Source organism: Nerophis lumbriciformis, linkage group LG13 (assembly GCF_033978685.3).
Source record: "Nerophis lumbriciformis linkage group LG13, RoL_Nlum_v2.1, whole genome shotgun sequence".
Taxonomy (NCBI): Eukaryota; Metazoa; Chordata; class Actinopteri; order Syngnathiformes; family Syngnathidae; genus Nerophis; species Nerophis lumbriciformis.
Window position 1 is genome coordinate 14,318,229 of NC_084560.2, and position 23,925 is coordinate 14,342,153.

At 40.7% G+C, this 23,925-nt stretch overlaps 2 protein-coding genes across 3 annotated transcripts in view; both read left to right on the forward strand.

Annotated features, from left to right (window-relative positions):
* bbs5 (Bardet-Biedl syndrome 5) overlaps nt 1-9,439 on the forward strand; it is a 25,647-nt gene extending 16,208 nt beyond the window's left edge. For both annotated transcript variants that reach the window (XM_061971665.2, XM_061971666.1), the window contains 8 exons: nt 284-411; nt 491-626; nt 742-837; nt 7,095-7,157; nt 7,244-7,378; nt 7,468-7,551; nt 7,806-7,829; nt 9,327-9,439. In XM_061971665.2, coding sequence (XP_061827649.1) covers nt 284-411; nt 491-626; nt 742-837; nt 7,095-7,157; nt 7,244-7,378; nt 7,468-7,551; nt 7,806-7,829; nt 9,327-9,428 — 768 coding nt within the window. In that variant the 3' untranslated portion in view covers nt 9,429-9,439. The remainder of the gene's footprint in view (nt 1-283; nt 412-490; nt 627-741; nt 838-7,094; nt 7,158-7,243; nt 7,379-7,467; nt 7,552-7,805; nt 7,830-9,326) is intronic.
* klhl41a (kelch-like family member 41a) overlaps nt 9,438-23,925 on the forward strand; it is a 23,337-nt gene continuing 8,849 nt past the window's right edge. The window contains exons 1-2 of the mRNA XM_061971658.2: nt 9,438-10,906; nt 13,413-14,948. Coding sequence (XP_061827642.1) covers nt 13,764-14,948 — 1,185 coding nt within the window. The 5' untranslated portion in view covers nt 9,438-10,906; nt 13,413-13,763. The remainder of the gene's footprint in view (nt 10,907-13,412; nt 14,949-23,925) is intronic.

Sequence of the window (23,925 nt, forward strand, 5' to 3'; positions counted from 1 at the left end):
TAACAGTAAATTACCAAGTAGATTAATAATAGTTTGATAAAATAATGCAACTGAAAATATGTTATCACTGACGTCAGCAGCTAAATTAGTTTGGAAATGGTTTTATTGTAATTCACATAACAAATAACATATCCTGATTCTAAACTGTTATCGCAAAAGGCAACAATATATATCGCAATATCGATTTCAGGCCATATCGCCCATCCCTAAATCAATACCTTCACTATCATGTGACGAAGACCGATAAACATGCAAAGCCATGAACTGAATTTTTTTTCTCCAGAAACTCCGAGGCCAGACCGAAGCCCTCTACATTCTGACCAAGTCCAACAACACAAGATTTGAGTTCATCTTCACTAACGTGGTTCCAGGAAGTCCCCGACTCTTTACCTCCGTCATTGCTGTGCACAGGTAACACATTCAGTGGAAGCTCAAACTCTGAGTCAGAAAAAAGACTTCATATTTTGGATGTTTTTTTGTTTCCTTACAGGGCCTATGAAACTTCTAAAATGTACAGAGATCTCAAATTGCGGGCTGCGCTTATTCAGAACAAAAACTTGCGTCTCTTACCAAGGGAGCAAGTTTATGACAAAATCAATGGAGTCTGGAATTTATCCAGTGATCAGGTACATCCAGCCATCCATTTTCTACCGCTTGTCCCTTACAGTGTTTTAGTTATATCATAGAAACCAATGTCATCTAGTGTGGAGTACTTGTTGACACTTCATTTCTATCTCTTAGGGGAACCTTGGAACTTTTTTCATCACAAATGTGCGGATAGTCTGGCATGCAAATATGAACGAGAGCTTCAATGTCAGCATTCCTTATCTCCAGATTGTACGTATATTGTCTTTACTTCAACTGAAAGAGCAAACATTTCCCACATGCAGATTAGCTAAATTATATATTTAATGCGTGTTGATATCATCTTAAGTCTACTCCTGTGGCCTAGTGACCTACTCAGTGGCCTAGTGGTTAGAGTGTCCGTCCTGAGATCGGTAGGTTGGGAGTTCAAACCCCGGCCGAGTCATACCAAAGACTATAAAAATGGGACCCATTACCTCCCTGCTTGGCACTCAGCATCAAGGGTTGGAATTGGGGGTTAAATCACCAAAAATGATTCCCGGGCGCAGCCACCGCTGCTGCCCACTGCTCCCCTCACCTCCCAGGGGGTGATCAAGGGTGATGGGTCAAATGCAGAGAATAATTTCGCCACACCTAGTGTGTGTGTGACAATCATTGGTACTTTAACTTTTAACTTTTAAGTCCTTTTTAATTGTGTACAATATTACCGTGTATGCTGGAAACTGCCAGGTAATTTTCAAAAAACATGAACAATAATTTCATGTGATTGGACTCAGTTATTGTAGAAGTTCGGCTTTCACAAAGAAAATAAGGCTTGCTTTTAATTGACACTGTCAGATAATTTTTTATCAATATAACGTGATACTTTTAAAAGGGGTCATATTATGAATTTTTTTTCTATATTAAAAAACGTCCTTGTGGTCTACATACCATGTTATAGTCGTTCTTTTTGCATACCGGTACATTTTATTTTACACACCATTTTCAAGCCGCTTCAGGATGCGCCGTTTTATTTACTGCCGCCACTTCCATTGCGTCTTTTCCCGCCTACTTTGAGGTAGTTTTTAGCGTTTCCATAGCAGGTTTACTGACAGATATAAGCGAGAACTATACACTTCTTTTTACAAACCACGTTTCCATATGAGTTGGGAAATTGTGTTAGATATAAATATAAACGGAATACAATGATTTGCAAATCCTTTTCAACCCATATTCAGTTGAATGCACTACAAAGACAAGATATTTGATGTTCAAACTCATAAACTTTATTTTTTTTTGCAAATAATAATTATCTTAGAATTTCATGGCTGCAACACATGCCAAAGTGGTTGGGAAAGGGCATGTTCACCACTGTGTTACATGGCCTTTCCTTTTAACAACACTCAGTAAACGTTTGGGAACTGAGGAGACACATTTTTTAAGCTTCTCAGGTGGAATTCTTTCCCATTCTTGCTTGATGTACAGCTTAAGTTGTTCAACAGTCCGGGGGTCTCCGTTGTGGTATTTTAGGCTTCATAATGCGCCACAAATTTTCAATGGGAGACAGGTCTGGACTACAGGCAGGCCAGTCTAGTACCCGCACTCTTTTACTATGAAGCCACGTTGATGTAACAGGTGGCTTGGCATTGTCTTGCTGAAATAAGCAGGGGCGTCCATGGTAACGTTGCTTGGATGGCAACATATGTTGCTCCAAAACCTGTATGTACCTTTCAGCATTAATGGCGCCTTCACAGATGTGTAAGTTACCCATGTCTTGGGCACTAATGCACCCCCATACCATCACAGATGCTGGCTTTTCAACTTTGCGCCTATAACAATCCGGATTGTTCTTTTCCTCTTTGGTCCAGAGGACACGACGTCCACAGTTTCCAAAAACAATTTGAAATGTGTATTCATCAGACCACAGAACAATTTTCCACTTTGTATCAGTCCATCTTAGATGAGCTCAGGCCCAGCGAAGCCGACTGCGTTTCTGGGTGTTGTTGATAAACGGTTTTCGCCTTGCATAGGAGTTTTAACTTGCACTTACAGATGTAGCGACCAACTGTAGTTACTGACAGTGGGTTTCTGAAGTGTTCCTGGGCCCATGTGGTGATATCCTTTACACACTGATGTCACTTGTTGATGCAGTACAGCCTGAGGGATCGAAGGTCACAGGCTTAGCTGCTTACGTGTAGTGATTTCTCCAGATTCTCTGAACCCTTTGATGATATTACGGACCGTAGATGGTGAAATCCCTAAATTCCTTGCAAAAGCTGCTTGAGAAAGTATTTTCTTAAACTGTTCAACAATTTGCTCACGCATTTGTTGACAAAGTGGTGACCCTCGCCCCATCCTTGTTTGTGAATGACTGAGCATTTCATGGAATCTACTTTTATACCCAAACATGGCACCCACATGTTCCCAATTTGCCTGTTCACCTGTGGGATGTTCCAAATAAGTGTTTGATGAGCATTCCTCAACTTTATCAGTATTTATTGCCATCTTTCCCAACTTCTTTGTCACGTGTTGCTGGCATCAAATTATAAAGTTAATGATTATTTGAAAAAAAAAAAAGTTTATCAGTTTGAACATCAAATATGTTGTCTTTGTAGCATATTCAACTGATTATGGGTTGAAAATGATTTGCAAATCATTGTATTCCGTTTACATTTACATCTAACACAATTTCCCAACTCATATGGAAACTGGGTTTGTTTTTGAAATGGTAACAGCGGAGGATTTGTGGGCATGTATGTCTGCCCCACAAGAGGATAGCCAAAAAGAACCCACTTTGGCTACTTTTTGCCATGTATGGGTCATCGGTTTTCCCAATTTGTGACGTTACCAATTGTGCACATTCCAAACAGCTCGTTTGGCGAAAGTAAGAAGGAGGTAAGAATATTTTTTTAAATATCTCTGCAATGCTTTCATGGTTTGATTTAACATTTTCGGGACTTATGCAGATCCCAAATACACAACAGCAGGTACCAATAGATAAAAACAGTTGGTTTTGCTTAATAGGGCCCCTTTAAGGGCTGCAACTAAAATATGCTTAGATTTCCTATGACATTTTACGTACAGTACAGGCCAAAAGTTAGGACACACCTTCTCCTCATTCAATGCAATGTTTTCTTTATTTTCATGACTATTTACATTGTACAAACCCTGTTTCCATATGAGTTGGGAAATTGTGTTAGATGTAAATATAAACGGAATACAATGATTTGCAAATTATTTTCAACCCATATTCAGTTGAATATGCTACAAAGACAACATATTTGATGTTCAAACTGATAAACTTTTTTTTTTTGCAAATAATCATTAACTTTAGAATTTGATGCCAGCAACACGTGACAAAGAAGTTGGGAAAGGTGGCAATAAATACTGATAAAGTTGAGGAATGCTCATCAAACACTTATTTGAAACACCCCACAGGTGTGCAGGCTAATTGGGAACAGGTGGGTGCCATGATTGGGTATAAAAACAGTTTCCCAAAAAATGCTCAGTCTTTCACAAGAAAGGATGGGGCGAGGTACACCCCTTTGTCCACAAATGCGTGAGCAAATAGTCAAACAGTTTAAGAACAACATTTCTCAAAATGCAATTGCAAGAAATTTAGGGATTTCAACATCTACGGTCCATAATATCATCAAAAGGTTCAGAGAATCTGGAGAAATCACTCCACGTAAGCGGCATGGCTGGAAACCAACATTGAATGACCGTGACCTTCGATCCCTCAGACGGCACTGTATCAAAAACCAACATCAATCTCTAAAGGATATCACCATATGGGCTCAGGAACACTTCAGAAAACCACTGTCACTAAATACAGTTGGTCGCCACATCTGTAAGTGCAAGTTAAAGGCCTACTGAAACCCACTACTACCGACCACACAGTCTGATAGTTTATATATCAATGATGAAATCTTAACATTGCAACACATGCCAATACGGCCGGGTTAACTTATAAAGTGCAATTTTAAATTTCCCGGGAAATTTCCGGTTGAAAACGTCTAGGTATGATGACGTATGCGCGTGACGTCAGTAGTTCAATCAGACATTTTGGAATAGGTCGGTCGCCAGCTTAAATCGTCTTTTTTCATCGCTAAATTCCACAGTATTCTGGACATCTGTGTTGGTGAATCTTTTGCAAGTTGTTTAATGAACAATGGAGACTGCAAAGAAGAAACCTGTAGGTGCGATCGGTGTATTAGCGTCTGGCTACAGCAACACAACCAGGAGGACTTTGACTTGGATAGCAGACGCGCTATCTGACGCTAGCTTCGTCGCGCCGTCGATCGCTGGAACGCAGGTGAGCACTGGTGTTGATGAGCAGATGAAAGCTGGCGTAGGTGGAGAGCTAATGTTATTAGCATAGCTCTATTGAGGTCCCGTAGCTAAGTTAGCTTCAATGGCGTCGTTAGCAACAGCATTGCTAGGCTTCGTCAGGCGGTACAGCATTAACCGTGTGGTTACAGGTCCAGAGTTTGGTAGTATTGTTGATATTCTGTCTATCCTTCCTGTCAGGGGCTTATTTCTTTTGTTTCTATCTGCAGCTAAGCACGATGCTATCACGTTAGCTCCGTAGCTAAAGTGCTTCGCTGATGTATTGTCGTGGAGATAAAAGTCACTGTGAATGTCCATTTCGCGTTCTCGACTCTCATTTTCAAGATGATATAGTATCCGAGGTGGTTTAAAATACAAATTCGTGATCCACAATAGAAAAAGGAGAGAGTGTGGAATCCAATGAGCCCTTGTACCTAGGTTACGGTCAGAGAGAAAAAAGATACGTCCTGCACTGCACTCTAGTCCTTCACTCTCACGTTTTTCATCCACGAATCTTTCATCCTCGCTCAAATTAATGGGGTAATCGTCGCTTTCTCGGTCCGAATCGCTCTCGCTGCTGGTGTAAACAATGGGAAAATGTGAGGAGACTTTCAACTTGTGACGTCACGCTACTTCCGGTACAGGCAAGGCTTTTTTTTATCAGCGACCAAAAGTTGCGAACTTTATCGTCGATGTTCTCTACTAAATCCTTTCAGCAAAAATATGGCAATATCGCGAAATGATCAAGTATGACACATAGAATGGATCTGCTATCCCCGTTTGAATAAAAAAATTCATTTCAGTAGGCCTTTAAAGCTCTACTATTCAAAGCGAAAGCCATTTATCAACAACATCCAGAAACGCCGCCGGCTTCTCTGGGCCCGAGATCATCTAAGATGGACTCATGCAAAGTGGAAAAGTGTTCTGTGATCTGACGAGTCCACATTTTAAATAGTTTTTGGAAATATTCGACATCGTGTCATCGGGACTAAAGGGGAAGCGAACCATCCAGACTGTTATCGACGCAAAGTTCAAAAGCCAGCATCTGTGATGGTATGAGGGTGCATTAGTGCCCAAGGCATGGGTAACTTACACATCTGTGAAGGCCCCATTAATGCTGAAAGGTACATACAGGTTTTGGAACAACATATGCTGCCATCTATGCGCCGTATTTTTCATGGACTGCCCTACTTATTTCAGCAAGACAATGCCAAGCCACATTCAGCACGTGTTACGACAGCGTGGCTTCGTAAAAAAAGAATGCGGGTACTTTCCTGGCCGACCTGCAGTCCAGACCTGTCTCCCATCGAAAATGTGTGGCGCATTACGAAGCGTAAAATACGACAGCGAAGACCCCGGACTGTTGAACGACTGAAGCTCTACATAAAACAAGAATGGGAAATAATTCCACTTTCAAAGCTTCAACAATTAGTTTCCTCAGTTCCCAATCGTTTATTGAGTGTTGTTAAAAGGAAAGGCCATATAACACAGTGGTGAACATGCCCTTTCCCAACTACTTTGGCACGTGTTGCAGCCATGAAATTCTAAGTTAATTATTATTTGCAAAAAAAAAATTAAGTTTATGAGTTTGAACATCAAATATCTTGTCTTTGTCGTGCATTCAATTGAATATGGGTTGAAAAGGATTTGCAAATCATTGTATTCCGTTTATGTTTACATCCAACACAATTTCCCAACTCATATGGAAACGGGGTTTGTAGATTGTCACATGAAAACTATGAATGAACACATGTTGAGTTATGTACTTAACAAAAAAAGGTGAAATAACTGAAAACATGTTTTATATTTTAGTTTCTTCAAAATAGCCACCCTTTGTTTTGATTACTGCTTTCCACACTCTTGGCATTCTCTCCATGAGCTTCAAGCACACTTGTGAAGAGAAAACCATTTCAGGTGACTACCTCTTGAAGCTCATGGAGAGAATGCCAAGAGTGTGCAAAGCAGTAATCAGAGAAAAAGGTGGCTATTTTGAAGAAACTAGAATATAAAACATGTTTTCACCTTTTTTTGTTAAGTACATAACTCCACATGTGTTCATTCATAGTTTTGATGTGACAATCTACAATGTAAAAAATCATGAAAATAAAGAATTGAGAAGGTGTGTCCTAACGTTTGGCCTGTACTGTACGTTGCATGTGGGAGGTTTTACGTATTTATTTTTCCACCTTTTCCTCTTAAAGTGGTCCATCAGAATAAGAGACTCCAAATTTGGTTTGGCTTTGGTGATCGAGAGTTCCCGCCAGGTCAGTTTTTTTCATCACAGGCGTTTGTTTACCTGTTTGTTCTCTGGCCAGTAAATAATAATGTGTATTTTTGTTGTTGCTTGTAGAGTGGCGGCTATGTGCTGGGGTTTAAGATTGACCCTGTGGATAAACTTCAGGATGCTCTTAAAGAAATCAACTCGCTCCATAAGGTGTTCTCTGCCAACCCCATCTTTGGAGTGGAATATGAAATGGAAGAAAAGGTAATCAAATATGAACTCTAAATAATCTCTGTTCCTTTCTGCTATTTTTTCATGATCTCCATTTGAAAAGAGAGTGTTGTTTATTACAGCCGCTGCCTTTGGAAGAAGTGACCATGGAGCAGCCTCCGGATGATGTGGAAATTGAGCCTGACGAGCAGACGGATGCTTTCACTGTGAGTGGGCCTGTTTGCCTTCCTCACTCAGCTTCATGTTCCAGCTCTCAGAATAGCTGCTGACTAACCACCTGCCGCGTCACCAATTATTTTAGAAAGTGACACCAAGCGACCAATTTCATATTCAAAATATAGTGTTCACCATGTAACACATTGGGTACTCATGTCGTTCATATCTAAAAATCTATACAAGTGAATTCAGTTTTCATCAAATGTTAAACAACTAATTTATACAAATGTTTGCTTGCCCACAGGCCTATTTCGCTGATGGCAACAAGGTAAGGTCACACAACATACAAACCCCATTTCCATATGAGTTGGGAAATTGTGTTAGATGTAAATATAAACGGAATACAATGATTTGCAAATCATTTTCAACCCATATTCGATTGAATATGCTACAAAGTCAACATATTTGATGTTCAAACTGATAAACATTTTTTTTTTTTGCAAATATTCATTAACTTTAGAATTTGATGCCAGCAACACATGACAAAGAAGTTGGGAAAGGTGGCAATAAATACTGATAAAGTTGAGGAATGCTCATCAAACACTTATTTGGAACATCCCACAGGTGAACAGGCAAATTAGGAACAGGTGGGTGCCATGATTGGGTATAAAAGTAGATTCCATGAAATGCTCAGTCATTCACAAACAAGGATGGGACGAGGGTCACCACTTTGTCAACAAATGTGTGAGCAAATTGTTGAACAGTTTAAGAAAAACCTTTCTCAACTAGCTATTGCAAGGAATTTAGGGATTTCACCATCTACGGTCCGTAATATCATCAAAGGGTTCAGAGAATTTGGAGAAATCACTGCACGTAAGCAGATAAGCCCGTGACCTTCGATCCCTCAGGCTGTACTGCATCAACAAGCGACATCAGTGTATAAAGGATATCACCACATGGGCTCAGGAACACTTCAGAAACCCACTGTCAGTAACTACAGTTGGTCGCTACAGCTGTAAGTGCAAGTTAAAACTCTCCTATGCAAGGCGAAAACCGTTTATCAACAACACCCAGAAACGCAGTCGGCTTCGCTGGGCCTGAGCTCATCTAAGATTGACTGATACAAAGTGGAAAAGTGTTCTGTGGTCTGACGAGTCCACATTTCAAATTGTTTTTGGAAACTGTGGACGTCGTGTCCTCCGGACCAAAGAGGAAAAGAACCATCCGGATTGTTATAGGCGCAAAGTTGAAAAGCCAGCATTTGTGATGGTATGGGGGTGTATTAGTGCTCAAGACATGGGTAACTTACACATCTGTGAAGGCGTCATTAATGCTGAAAGGTACATACAGGTTTTGGAGCAACATATGTTGCCATCCAAGCAACGTTACCATGGCAGCGAAGACCCCGGACTGTTGAGCGACTGAAGCTCTACATAAAACAAGAATGGGAAATAATCCCACTTTCAAAGCTTCAACAATTAGTTTCCTCAGTTCCCAATCGTTTATTGAGTGTTGTTAAAAGGAAAGGCCATGTAACACAGTGGTGAACATGCCCTTTCCCAACTACTTTGGCACGTGTTGCAGCCATGAAATTCTAAGTTAATTATTATTTGCAAAAAAAAAAAAAGTTTATGAGTTTGAACATCAAATATCTTGTTTTTGTAGTGCATTCAATTGAATATGGGTTGAAAAGGATTTGCAAATCATTGTATTCCGTTTATATTTACATCTAACACAATTTCCCAACTCATATAGAAATGGGGTTTGTACATTACTCATGTACTTTAGTACAAGATCTCATACATCTCCTTTTTGTTGTTTGAAGCAACAAGATCGTGAACCCGTTTTTTCTGAGGAGCTGGGCCTCGCCATTGAAAAGCTGAAGGAAGGATTCACTCTTCAAGGACTGTGGGAAGTCATAAACTGAAATGATATTGATCAATGATGTAATCTCTATGCTTGGAGTGGGTAACCATATGTACCTTTAGTGTAGGTTTTCAATGTGTGCCCTCTCCTCAATGACTATAATGTCATGTCAACAGAACACAGATGTTGAAAAAAATGCACACTGATGTTGAAAAAAAATCTCTATTCACACAAATGGAGTTAAAAAAAATATCTGTTCACATAAAAACACCTAATTTCATGCACATTTGAGCCAATCAGAAACCTGAAAACACGCACGTCTGCCGCTGCACGAAAATAAGTCCCTCGCCACATTGCATTTTGAAGTTTGCAGCTTTACTCTATCATGGATTTTTGTTTTTTGGCCTAAGTTATACTTTTTCATACATAAAAATGTCTAAATGAAGTAAAAATATCAATACTACAGTAATATTGGCCACTAGATGAAACCAAAGCGATCATAGCGCTGTTCAGTATCGTGGCCACTGATTGGCTCAGCCTTAAGCAGCATTACTACCGGTATATAAGATTAGGAAAATGTAAAGGTGACCATGTGGGTGGTATTTCATGTTTACAAGCTCTAGTAGTGTAAACAAAACTTATTTAAAAGGTCATGAATGTGCAGAAATGTATTTCCCACGGTCAGGCCTGGAACAAATGAAGCAAGGGATTACTGTACATTCATGATCGGTTGTGTTTCAAAACAAATACTTTTAGGACACAAACGTAAAAGCTCCATTTCACCCGTCTACATACTGTCGCTGCATTTCCCCCCTCGAAACACATTAAAAAAAGATGCATTTTTAAATTATTCAAACAGATTTGGACATGGCCTATTTTTCTCGGGGACTCCCCAATAACAAATATTTCTGGAGTTTTCTCCTCACCAAAGACTTTCAGCAGAAACTAAAAATCAATCAATTTGGCTTAATTGACATTACCTTAGCAGGATTAAAACATTTCTTGTTTCTTAAGCTGCTGTGCCTCCCTTGAAGCCTTCTAGCATCTCCCAAATATAAAAAGCACACAAAAGGCCCTTTCAGGTGATCCCACCCATAGTCTTTGTAGATATTGTGATTATTATATTATATTTTTGTAGCAAAGATAGTTTTTCATTGTAGTGAACATGTATACGGCAGATTTACTGTGAACTGACTGGTGTATTGAGTAAAATTAAATGTGTAAGCTACTTAAAGCAAATAAATTGATTTAAATTAGTGCTGTCAAATGGTTATTTATTTATTTATTTTGAGTTTGGATTAATCGTGATTAATCACAGGTTATTACTCACGTGCGTCATTTAAATTCTATCCAGCAACATTTTTAAAATGTTTTACTTGAATGTACATCATTTATTGAAACTTTGGTAACAGTTTAAAGTCCCAACGCTTTATTTTCAAGTGAAATTTCCCAGCAAACACACCAGCCGGAGTCTCCTCACTCATCTCTTTACTGACCTGATCACTGACCGTACAACAACCCCTACCTACCGCCTTTCAGGTAAGTGAAAGGAGCATGTACAGTCAAAATAAATTGTGCGATTGATCAAGTATACAGGTATATATACATGATTAATGCAAAAACATTTTGTGATTAATCACTTGAGTTAACTGTATTTCTACTACATACCCATCTGTCTTCCTGTTCTGTCTACCCTGTCAATTGTATGTCTGTTCCGGGACCGTACTGAAAACACATTTTGTTGTACTTTTTAAGTGCATTGCCAATAAAGTTCCAAAAGTAGTTACCGGTAATAGGGCCACAGCAGAAGGCTCAATTTTAACATTATTATTAAAATTTGTTTTAGATTTGAACAATAATAGTCACAATTTTGTATTATTTATATGTATGCATGTACAAAAGCCAAAAGCAGTGAAGTTGTCACGTTGTGTAAATGGTAAATAAAAAGAAAATACAATGATTTGCAAATCCTTTTCAACTCATATTCAATTGAATACACTGGTAAACCTTTTTTTTTTTTTTAATAATCAGCTCATTTGGAATTTGATGCCTGCAACATGTTTTAAAAAAGCTGGCACAAGTGGCAATAAAGACTGAGAAAGTTGAGGAATGCTCATCAAAGACTTATTTGGAACATCCCACAGGTGAACAGGCTAATTGGGAACAGGTGCGTGCCATGATTGGGTATAAAAGCAGCTTCCATGAAATGCTCAGTCATTCACAAACAAGGACGGGGCGAGGGTCACCACTTTGTCAACAAATGCCTGAGCAAATTGTTTAAGAACAACATTTCTCAACCAGCTATTGCAAGGAATTTAGGGATTTCACCATCTACGCTCCGTAATATCATCAAAAGATTCAGAGAATCTGGAGAAATCACTGCACGTAAGCGATGATATTACAGACCTTGGATCCCTCAGGCGGTACTGCATCAAAAAGCCACATCAGCGTGTAAAGGATATCACCACATGGGCTCAGGAACACTTCAGAAAACCACTGTCAGTAACTACAGTTGGTCGCTACATCTGTAAGTGCAGGTTAAAACTCTACTATGCAAAGCCAAAGCCATTTATCAACAACACCCAAAAACACTGAGATTTACTTCTCCGAGGACAGCATGAGCCCGAGCTCATCTAAGATGGACTGATGCAAAGTGGAAAAGTGGTCTGTGGTCGGACGAGTCCACATTTCAAATTGTTTTTGGAAACTGGACGTCGTGTCCTCCGGACCAAAGAGGAAACGAACCATCCGGATTGTTCTAGGCGCAAAGTGTAAAAGGCAGCATCTGTGATGGTATGGGGGTGTATTAGTGCCCAAGGCATGTGTAACTTACACATCTGTGAAGGCACCATTAATGCTGAAAGTGTCACATTGTGTTGGTGACGAACCCCAAAATGCAGAGATGGCGGCAGGCATTGAGCGGGAAAACATTATTTAATGTCCAAAAAATAAAGGTAAAAACACAAACCAGGAACTAGGAATAGCCAAAACTGAAAACAGGAACCAGCAAACAGAAAAACTGGAAACAGCTAATGGCTAACAAGAAAACAAAACAAAAAAGCTAGGAGAAAGCAAACTACAAATAGCTAACAGGAACAGCTTACCGCTACGACGACAGGTACAAGGACAAGTAGTAGCATGACAGCTAGTAGCTGTAACGATAGCAACACGACAGGTAGGAATGACTACAAGTATTAGCGACAATAATCCAGTAGTGACTGGAGGGGAAGGCAGGTTCAAATAGCAGCTGGCTGATTGACACCAGGTGTGGCCAGGTGCCAATCAAGCACTCAGGGAGATAATCAGGAAATAACCAAAATAAGAGCGCTGACAGGAAACAGACAAACGCAGAGGAAAAACTTAAACATGGCCAAACTGTCGGGGACAAGCCTGACAGAAAGGTACATACAGGTTTTGGAGCAACATATGTTGCCATTCAAGCAACGTTATCATGGACGCCCCTGCTTATTTCAGCAAGACAATGCCAAGCCACGTGTTACAACAGCGTGGCTTTGTAGTAAATTAGTGCAGGTACTAGACTGGCCTGCCTGTAGTCCAGCAATATGAAGCCTAAAATACCACAACGGAGACCCCGGACTGTTGAACAACTTAAGCTGTACATCAAGCAAGAATGGGAAATAATTCCACTTCAAAAATGTGTCTCCTCAGTTCCCAAACCTTTACTGAGTGTTGTTAAAAGGAAAGGCCATGTAACACAGTGGTAAAAATGTTCCTGTGACAACTTTTTTGCAATGTGTTGCTGCCATTAAATTCTAAGTTCATGATTATTTGTAAAAAAAAATTTTAAAAAAGTAAGTTTCTCAGTGTGAACATAAAATATCTTGTCCTTGCAGTCTATTCAATTGAATATAAGTTGAAAAGCATTTGCAAATCATTGTATTCACTTTTTATTTACCATTTACACAACGTGACAACTTCACTGCTTTTGGCTTTTATTAATGTATGCATGTATTATTGCCGGTACATGGAAAAAAGAATGTATACATGATTTAATGCGATACGGTTTTGTGATTTCTTTTGACAGCCCTACCTGAGTCAGTTCCCCTTAGAGTGTGCACACACAGCATTCAAGTATTTGAGCAATGCTAAAACAGGACAAAGTGTCATCTCCTGTCACAGCAGCTGTTCCCTCTGATGCTAACCAACACTGCTCACCACCATCAGGGATTCATGACTACATTTCCACAGCACGTCGAAGCCAGGAAACCCATGTAATAAGTACCAAAACAAAGCTGACAGTTTTTGTGTCGTTCTTCTGCGTTGACTTTGCTTCCTAAAGTCCATTTCTTGGTAGAAAAGCTCATTCAGCGAGGGCTACCAACAATTGCCATTTCTAATCGCCAGGGTGACGAGGCTTGGCAGTTGTTTTTACTCCATGACAGCTGTGTGCTATATTTGGAGGAGCACAGTTATATTAACCGTAGCTTCAGATCTCACTGCCTTAAAGCTCGGTGTCCTCACTACACTGCCACACTTTGTGAGCAGAATGGACCCTCAAGGCTTGAAGGAAGATCTCCGCCTCTTTCAGAGCACTTTGCTTCAGGATGGACTCAAAGAGCTCCTGAATGAGAACAAGTTGGTGGACTGCATCCTTAAAGTGGGTGACAGGAGCATCCCTTGCCATCGGCTCATTCTGGCCGCGTGCAGCCCCTACTTCCGGGAGATTTACTTCTCCGAGGACGGCAGGGAAATGGACAAAAAGGAAGTGGTTTTAGAGGATCTGGAGCCCGGCGTTATGGAGGTGATTGTAAACTACATGTACTCGGCAGAGATCGACATCAATGACGACAACGTGCAGGACATCATGGCGGTGGCCGGTCGCTTCCAGATCCCCTCGGTGTTCACCGTATGTGTCAATTATCTCCAGAAGAAGCTGACCATGAAGAACTGCCTGGCCGTCTACAGGCTGGGGCTGATGCTCAACTGCCCCAGACTGGCGATAGCAGCTCGGGATTACATCGCCGATCGCTTTGTGACCGTCGCTAAGGAGGAGGATTTCCTAGACCTTGCCTCTCATGAACTCTTCGCTCTTATCGGAGCCGACGCACTGAATGTGGAGAAGGAAGAGGTGGTGTTTGAGAGCCTCATGAGGTGGATCAGGAAAGACAAGGAGAATCGCATGAAATCCTTAGAAGAGGCGTTCGACTGCGTCCGCTTCCGTTTACTCCCCGAGAAATACTTCAAGGAAAAGGTGGAAAAGGACGACGTCATCAAGAGCAACCCGGAAATTGTCAAAAAGATCAAAGTCATCAGGGAAGCGCTTGCGGGGAAGTTGCCCGAGAAGGAAAAGGGAGACGGAAGCGAAGAGGTGAAGTTGCCTGGATACTTGAACGATACCCGCAGATACGGCATGCACGCCAAAGACGTAGTGCTGATGCTCAACGACAACGCGGCCGTGGCCTACGACGGCCAGGAGAATGAGTGCTTTTTGGCTGCCATGACCGATCAGATTCCTCGAAACCACGTCAGTCTGGTGTCTAAGAACAACCTCTACGTGCTGGGAGGGCTTTTTGTAGACGAGGAGGACAAAGACCACCCGCTACAGTGTTACTTCTACCAGGTACGGTCCAGCCACAATTACTGGGCAACAAGTCTTGTTGCAAGTACAAACCCCGGTTCCATATGAGTTGGGAATTTGTGTTAGATGTTAATATAAACAGAATACAATGATTTGCAAATCATTTTCAACCCATATTCAGTTGAATATGCTACAAAGGCAACATACTGATAAACATTTTTTTTTCTGCAAATAATCATTAACTTTAGAATTTGATGCCAGCAACACGTGACAAAAAAGTTGGTAAAGGTGGCAATAAATACTGATAAAGTTGAGGAATGCTCATCAAACACTTATTTGGAACATCCCACAGGTGTGCAGGCTAATTGGGAACAGGTGGGTGCCATGATTGGGTATAAAATAAGCTTCCCAAAAAATGCTCAGTCTTTCACAAGAAAGGATGGGATGAGGTACACCCCTTTGTCCACAACTGCGTGAGCAAATAGTCAAACCGTTTAAGAACAACGTTTCTCAAAGTGCAATTGCAAGAAATTTAGGGATTTCAACATCTACGGTCCATAATATCATCAAAAGGTTCAGAAAATCTGAAGAAATCACTCCACATAAGCAGCATGGTCGGAAACCAACATTGAATAACCGTGACCTTCGATCCCTCAGACGGCACTGTATCAAAAACCGACATCAATCTCTAAAGGATATCACCACATGGGCTCAGGAACACTTCAGAAAGCCACTGTCACTAAATACAGTTCGTCGCTACATCTGTAAGTGCAAGTTAAAGCTCTACTATGCAAAGCGAAAGCCATTTATCAACAACATCCAGAAACGCCGCCGGCTTCTCTGGGCCGAGATCATCTAAGATGGACTGATGCAAAGTGGAAAAGTGTTCTGTGGTCTGACGAGTCCACATTTCAAATTGTTTTTGGAAATATTCGAAATCGTGTCATCCGGACCAAAGGGGAAGCGAACCATCCAGACTGTTATCAACGCAAAGTTAAAAAAACAGCATCTGTGATGGTATGGGGGTGCATTAGTGCCCAAGGCATGGGTAATTTACACATCTGTGAAGGCACCATTAATGCTGAAAGGTACATGCAGGTTTTGGAACAACATATGCTGCCATCTTAAGCGCCGTAATTTTCATGGACGCCCCTGCTTATTTCAGCAAGACAATGCCAAGCCACATTCAGCACGTGTTACAACAGCGTAACTTCGTAAAAAAAGAGTGCGGGTACTTTCCTGGCCCGCCTGCAGTCCAGACCTGTCTCCCATTGAAAATGTGTGGCGCATTATGAAGCGTAAAATACGACAGCGGAGACCCCGGACTGATGAACGACTGAAGCTCTACATAAAACAAGAATGGGAAAGAATTCCACTTTCAAAGCTTCAACAATTAGTTTCCTCAGTTCCCAATCGTTTATTGAGTGTTGTTAAAAGAAAAGGTGATGTAACACAGTGGTAAACATGTCCTTTCCCAACTACTTTGGCACGTGTTGCAGCCATGAAATTCTAAGTTAATTATTTGCAAAAAAAAAATTAAGTTTATGAGTTTGAACATCAAATATCTTGTCTTTGTAGTGCATTCAATTGAATATGGGTTGAAAAGGATTTGCGAATCATTGTATTCCGTTTATTTTTACATCTAACACAATTTCCCAACTCATATGGAAACGGGGTTTGTAGAACATTACGACACATAAATACAAAATAGACTTCAATGGAACTTTGTAAAAGGGTAGCGCTTGAGTCTTAATGGCGTACTGTCAATAAAATCGAATGACATCAAAACCGAGACGTACACTGATAACAAGCAAACAAATACACGGGTATCCATATTTTTTACCACTTGAAAGGTTTGACCATGTAAAAGTGAAATTGTAGCTCATTGATATATTGCCAACACATCAGATATAACAATCATTTTCAACTTCCTGTCACTGCATTAGCATTTTGAATTCCCATCGATTTTCTTTGATCTTTTATGTATTACTACCTTTCACCGCCACTACCTGCTTTCATTTTCAAGGTAAAAAATGATTTTCAAGGTAAAAAAATGATTTTCAAGGTAAAAGTTGATTTTCAAGGTAAAAAATGATTTTCAAGGTAAAAGTTGATTTTCAAGGTAAAAAATGATTTTCAAGGTAAAAAATAATTTTCAAAGTAAAAGTTGATTTTCAAGGTAAAAAAATATTTTCAAGTTAAAAGTTGATTTTCAAGGTAAAAAATTATTTTCAAGGTAAAAAATGATTTTCAAAGTAAAAGTTGATTTTCAAGGTAAAAATTATTTTCAATGTAAAAGTTGATTTTCAAGGTAAAAAAATATTTTTAAGGTAAAAAAAAATGTTTAAGGTAAAAAATTATTTTCAAAGTAAAAAATGATTTTCAAGGTAAAAAAAAATGATTTTCAAGGTAAAAAATGAAATCAAATCTCCCCTTCACGCAGTACATGGTTGTAGTCAGTAGGATACACTTCATTCATTCCATATTTTTGGAGTTGAGCAAAAGGAAATAATCTTTGCATGTATAAGTGAAACTTTCCAACTCCAAATAAATGGGGCAGTATAGCTCGGTTGGTAGAGCGGCCGTGCCAGCAACTTGAGGGTTCCAGGTTTGGATCCCCGCTTCCACCATCCTCGTCACTGCCGTTGTGTCCTTGGGCAAGACACTTTACCCACCTGCTCCCAGTGCCACCCACACTGGTTTAAATGTAACTTAGATATTGGGTTTCACAATGTAAAAGTGATTTCAGTCACTCGAGAAAAGCGCTATATAAACATAAATCACTTCACAAATGTTAATCAATGATTTAAAGGTTGTTAACTAAGGTTAAAGTTTTTAACTCTGGATAGCTAGATAACCACTTTCAATATGTTGTGCTGAGATATTGAAGCTATTTCAGATTTAGATTAATCTTTTTTGTCATTGTACTACCTGTGTGTGTGTGTGTGTGTGTGTGTGTGTGTGTGTGTGTGTGTGTGTGTGTGTGTGTGTGTGTGTGTGTGTGTGTGTTTGTGTGTATTCTGGCAATGCTTACTTAATGGGGACATTGCTCTCTTTACACAGTCACCTTTAGGGGACAAAAAAACAGGTCCCCTAAAGCAGGGGTGCTCACACTTTTTCTGCAGGCGAGCTACTTTTCAATTGATCAAGTCGTGGGGATCTACCTCATTCATATATATAATTTATATTTAATTATTTATGAAATTTATGTTTTTGTTAACAAGTTATAGGTGTTTAATGATAATGCAAGCATGTTTAACACATATAGTTAATATTGTTAAAAAATTAAAGGTGTTTAATGATAATATAAGTATGTTTAATACATATAGTTAATATTGTTAACAAGTTAAAGGTGTTTAAAGATAATGCAAGCATGTTTAACACATATAGTTAATATTGTTAACAAGTTAAAGGTGTTTAATGATAATACAAGCATGTTTAACACATAGTTAATATTGTTAACATGTTAAAGGTGTTTAATGATAATACAAGCATGTTTAACACATATAGTTAATATTGTTAACAAGTTAAAGGTGTTTAAAGATAATACAAGCATGTTTAACACATATAGTTAATATTGTTAATAAGTTAAAGGTGTTTAAAAATAATACAAGCATGTTTAACACATATAGATTCCTTTCTTTCATGAAGACGAGAATATAAGTTGGTGTATTACCTGATTCTGATTACTTGCATTGATTGGAATCAGACAGTGGTGTTGATAATGTCCGCATTTTCGAATGGAGGAGAAAAAAAGTCCTCCTTTCCAGGGCCGGCCCGTGGCATAAGCCGTATAGGCAAATGCTAAGGGCGCCGTCCATCAGGGGGCGCCACGCCAGTGCCACAAATGTTGGAGAGAAAAAAAGAAAAGAAAAAAAAGTTGGTACTGTAACCGAGGGTTTATATATGTCGCCTATACGGTATGAAACTACAAAATAATAAACACGGAATCTCCAGTTTACACGAGGACCCTTTATTTACCTTCTTTTCAAAACCTTCGCTCCACTCCAACAACGTGACCTCACTTCCGCTCTTAGCGCCTTCAAAATAAGACCTCAAGGCATATACTGTATGACAGCGTATAACAGGAACTTAACATCACCAAGAGGAAAGCCCATAAAAATAGGTTACATACCTCCCCTCCTACAAAAAGAAACGTCCTCGTTTCAACACCATAACAGAATATGCAAAAATAACACAGGCAGTAAAAAAAAAAAACACAGGAGTTAACACACACACAAAAATATATATACAGGTAAAAGCCAGTAAATTAGAATATTTTGAAAAACTTGATTTATTTCAGTAATTGCATCCAAAAGGTGTAACTTGTACATTATATTTATTCATTGCACACAGACTGATGCATTCAAATGTTTATTTCATTTAATTTTGATGATTTGAAGTGGCAACAAATGAAAATCCAAAATTCCGTGTGTCACAAAATTAGAATATTACTTAAGGCTAATACAAAAAAGGGATTTTTAGAAATGTTGGCCAACTGAAAAGTATGAAAATGAAAAATATGAGCATGTACAATACTCAATACTTGGTTGGAGCTCCTTTTGCCTCAATTACTGCGTTAATGCGGCGTGGCATGGAGTCGATGAGTTTCTGGCACTGCTCAGGTGTTATGAGAGCCCAGGTTGCTCTGATAGTGGCCTTCAACTCTTCTGCGTTTTTGGGTCTGGCATTCTGCATCTTCCTTTTCACAATACCCCACAGATTTTCTATGGGGCTAAGGTCAGGGGAGTTGGCGGGCCAATTTAGAACAGAAATACCATGGTCCGTAAACCAGGCACGGGTAGATTTTGCGCTGTGTGCAGGCGCCAAGTCCTGTTGGAACTTGAAATCTCCATCTCCATAGAGCAGGTCAGCAGCAGGAAGCATGAAGTGCTCTAAAACTTGCTGGTAGACGGCTGCGTTGACCCTGGATCTCAGGAAACAGAGTGGACCGACACCAGCAGATGACATGGCACCCCAAACCATCACCCAACCATGCAAATTTTGCATTTCCTTTGGAAATCGAGGTCCCAGAGTCTGGAGGAAGACAGGAGAGGCACAGGATCCACGTTGCCTGAAGTCTAGTGTAAAGTTTCCACCATCAGTGATGGTTTGGGGTGCCATGTCCCAGAACGAGAAACAGTCTGTAGTGGCTCTCTGGTGCCTGTAATCTGAACAGTCCCTGTGTCACCAGAGATCAGCGGCTCGTCAGCCCTAGCACCCACCTCTGGCGACCCCTCGTTCAGCAATGAGGGAGCCTGACTAGGAGAAGGCGAAGCAGACAGGCCATTTGAAAAACCAGCAGCCATCGGTAGTGTGTATGGTTTCAGTCTATCATAATGGACGACCTGCCCCCGTCCATCAAACTCCAAAGGGTTGTCAATATGATAGGTGAGTCCAGGTTCCCCTTGAGAGTCCAACACAGACAGGACCCTGTAGGGCCCCTTCCAGTGGGGAGCAAGTTTCATCCTGTCCTCTGTCGGATTACGTAGCCAAACCAGATCCCCTACTGCATACGGCCGGTGACGCACAGCTCCATCATAGTACAGCTTTTGCTTCTCGTAAGCGTTGGCGCCACCTTGCCTGGCACCAGCGAAAGCAGTCTCCAGTCTCTTCGGAGGCGTGGGTTCGAATCCCACCGCTGCCACCAATGTAACCGAGGGTTTATATATGTCGCCTATACGGTATGAAACTACAAAATAATAAACACGGAATCTCCGGTTTACACGAGGACCCTTTATTTACCTTCTTTTCAAAACCTTCGCTCCACTCCAACAACGTGACCTCACTTCCGCTCTTAGCGCCTTCAAAATAAGAGCTCAAGGCATATACTGTATGACAGCGTATAACAGGAACTTAACATCACCAAGAGGAAAGCCCATAAAAATAGGTTACAGTACTATTATTTCTAAATACAAAAAATAATCCCACGTTAATTAAAATGCAAAGTAAAGCCTATTTAATAGAAATATTATTTGTTACAACATTACGCCCCCTCCCCCCCCCTCTCCCCCCGCACGGTGCGCCCCCTCCCTTCCCGTATCATGACTCTTTTTGGACGTCACCACATCAAAAAATCAACACAAGATGTCAAAACGGCCAAAACTGTCAGGTGCCCAGGGAAGAAAAAAGAGAAAAGAAGAGGAGGAGAAACGAGAAAAGACAGAGGTAGCAGGTAGGTGAGCCGAACATGAAATTATTTGTCTGTTACAGAATGTGATAGTAACCCGGCTTTTTAGCATTAAGCTAATGTCACATGATTCGGCAATTGCTAATCAATAAATAGCTAGTTCTGTTTTAACGTCGGGTTAATATTGTGGAGGGGGGTAAATTGTTATGGAAAATAATAATGTAACGTTAGGTAATTACAGTACTCCCACCATACATTTTTCAGGGACATTTGTATTAGATCTTTTAAGCAGCTGTTTTTTTTTACATTGTTATTGCCTTCTGGTTAGCTATGTTTGCTCTGCAGGTAATAGTCACTTTTCCACCCCTTTATATATTAGGTATAGTTGTAAGTAAAAAAAAAAAAAAAGGTCAAAGACAAAGCTATTCGGTTTCTTGTGAGTATATACACTTCACTGCCGATGTGGGGGGGCGCCACATAAAATCTTGCCTAGGGCGCCAGATTGGTTAGGGCCGTGTCCAATACCACATGAAAGTGGTTGGTTTTTGGCATATTATTTATCCAGCTTCCGTACTCCTTTGTATACACTTTACAAGAAATACATTGTCGGCAAACTCCGTAGCTTGCTAGCTTCTGCACGCCAGCTTTCTGAGACTCTTATTTTGTTAGCGCAGGCAGGATGAAACAGAGCTTTTATTGTGCAACTGTGCAGTCGGTCTTTGGAGTTTTGACGTCAGGTACGGCGCCAGAGTCTGTTGAAATAAAGTGTTTCTTGCCTTCCAGTCGGTAATTTTAATGAGCTGGCAGCAGCCAGCGTCATCTCAGAAGACCCTCGGGTGCCGTGAATGTCAATCAAGTGACGAAAGTGACGTCATAGTGAAGATTTATGATCGCTCATTTTTAGGACTATTTTTTTAATGCCTGACTGACACACTCTCCGAGATCGACCGGTAGCTCGCGATCGATGTAATGAGCACCCCTGCCCTAAAGGGAAACCTTTTTAAATGATAGTCAGATCCATTCTGAAGATGCCTCAGTGATTTTTAAGCTTTGGCCCATAAAACATGTTCACTGGTTAGTTTGAGTGTGAGACATTTGCACAGCAGCCCCCTCATCGGGCTCTTTTTTTTTAAAATGGTCCTCAGTAGTCACATACAAATGTGTGTGAATTATGCAAAATTATTTAAATTTGGTCCCCATGAACCATATTAACTCTTTTTCCCCAGGGTCCCCAGTAAGAATGATCAGCACATTACTTCATCAATCCAGAGATTTAAAGACGTGTATGAGCTAACTGGGCAGTGGCCATTTTACCACTTTTTTGTATGCCTCCACAGCCTGTAGAAAGGGTGGTTCCCACAAGTAATGATCCAAAACTTGGTCCCCATTCCAAATGATAACCAGTATGTGTGTGTGGGTGTGTAAGGGTGAAAGTTCACATCACTCATGTGGGTCTTATTATGATTATTGTAAAACCTCACTCCCAGATGACTTCAAGAGCAGTGCTGGATAGCACGGTAGCTAGCACGCTTGACTCTCATACCATCCACCCAGGTTGGAGTCCCGGGTGGAACAGAAAAGCAGGGACTTAACCAGGAGGATTACAGTGGTGCCGTGACCAGGATGAGAGTGAGGTTTAAGGGGTGAGTTTAAAGGGGAACATTATCACCAGACCTATGTAAGCGTCCTTGAGGTTGCAGAAAAAAGACCATATATTTTTTTAACCGATTTCCGAACTCTAAATGGGTGAATTTTGGCGAATTAAACGCCTTTCTATTATTCGCTCTCGGAGCGATGACGTCACACCGTGACGTCACATCGGGAAGCAATCCGCCATTTTCTCAAACACCGAGTCAAATCAGCTCTGTTATTTTCCGTTTTTTTGACTGTTTTCCGTACCTTGGAGACATCATGCCTCGTCGGTGTGTTGTCGGAGAGTGTAACAACACGAACAGGGACGGAGTCAAGTTGCACCAGTGGCCCAAAGATGCGAAAGTGGCAAGAAATTGGACGTTTGTTCCGCACACTTTACCGACGAAAGCTATGCTACGACAGAGATGGCAAGAATGTGTGGATATCCTGCGACACTCAAAGCAGATGCATTTCCAACGATGAAGTCAAAGAAATCTGCCGCCAGACCCCCATTGAATCTGCCGGAGTGTGTGAGCAATTCAGGGACAAAGGTCCTCGGTAGCACGGCAAGCAATGGCGGCAGTTTGTTCCCGCAGACGAGCGTCGCTAAACCCCCTTGTTTTTTTGGCTCACACCGTCCCTTATGCCACCGAAGATGATCAAGAGAAGAATATCGACCCTAGCTTCCCTGGCCTGCCCTGCTGACATCAACTCCAAAACTGGACAGATCAGCTTTCAGGAAAAGAGAGCGGAGAGGGTATGTCTACAGAATATATTAATTGATGAAAACTGGGCTGTCTGCACTCTCAAAGTGCATGTTGTTGCCAAATGTATTTCATATGCTGTAAACCTAGTTCATAGTTGTTAGTTTCCTTTAATGCCAAACAAACACATACCAATCGTTGGTTAGAAGGCGATCGCCGAATTCGTCCTCGCTTTCTCCCGTGTCGCTGTTCGTGTCGTTTTCATCGGTTTCGCTTGCATACGGTTCAAACCGATATGGCTCAATAGCTTCAGTTTCTTTTTCAATTTCGTTTTCGCCACCTGCCTCCACACTACAACCATCCGTTTCAATACATGCGTAATCTGTTGAATCGCTTAAGCCGCTGAAATCCGAGTCTGAATCCGAGCTAATGTCGCTATAGCTTGCTGTTCTATGCGGCATGTTTGTTTGTATTGGCATCACTATGTGACGTCACAGGAAAATGGACGGGTGTATATAACGATGGTAAAATCAGGCACTTTGAAGCTTTTTTT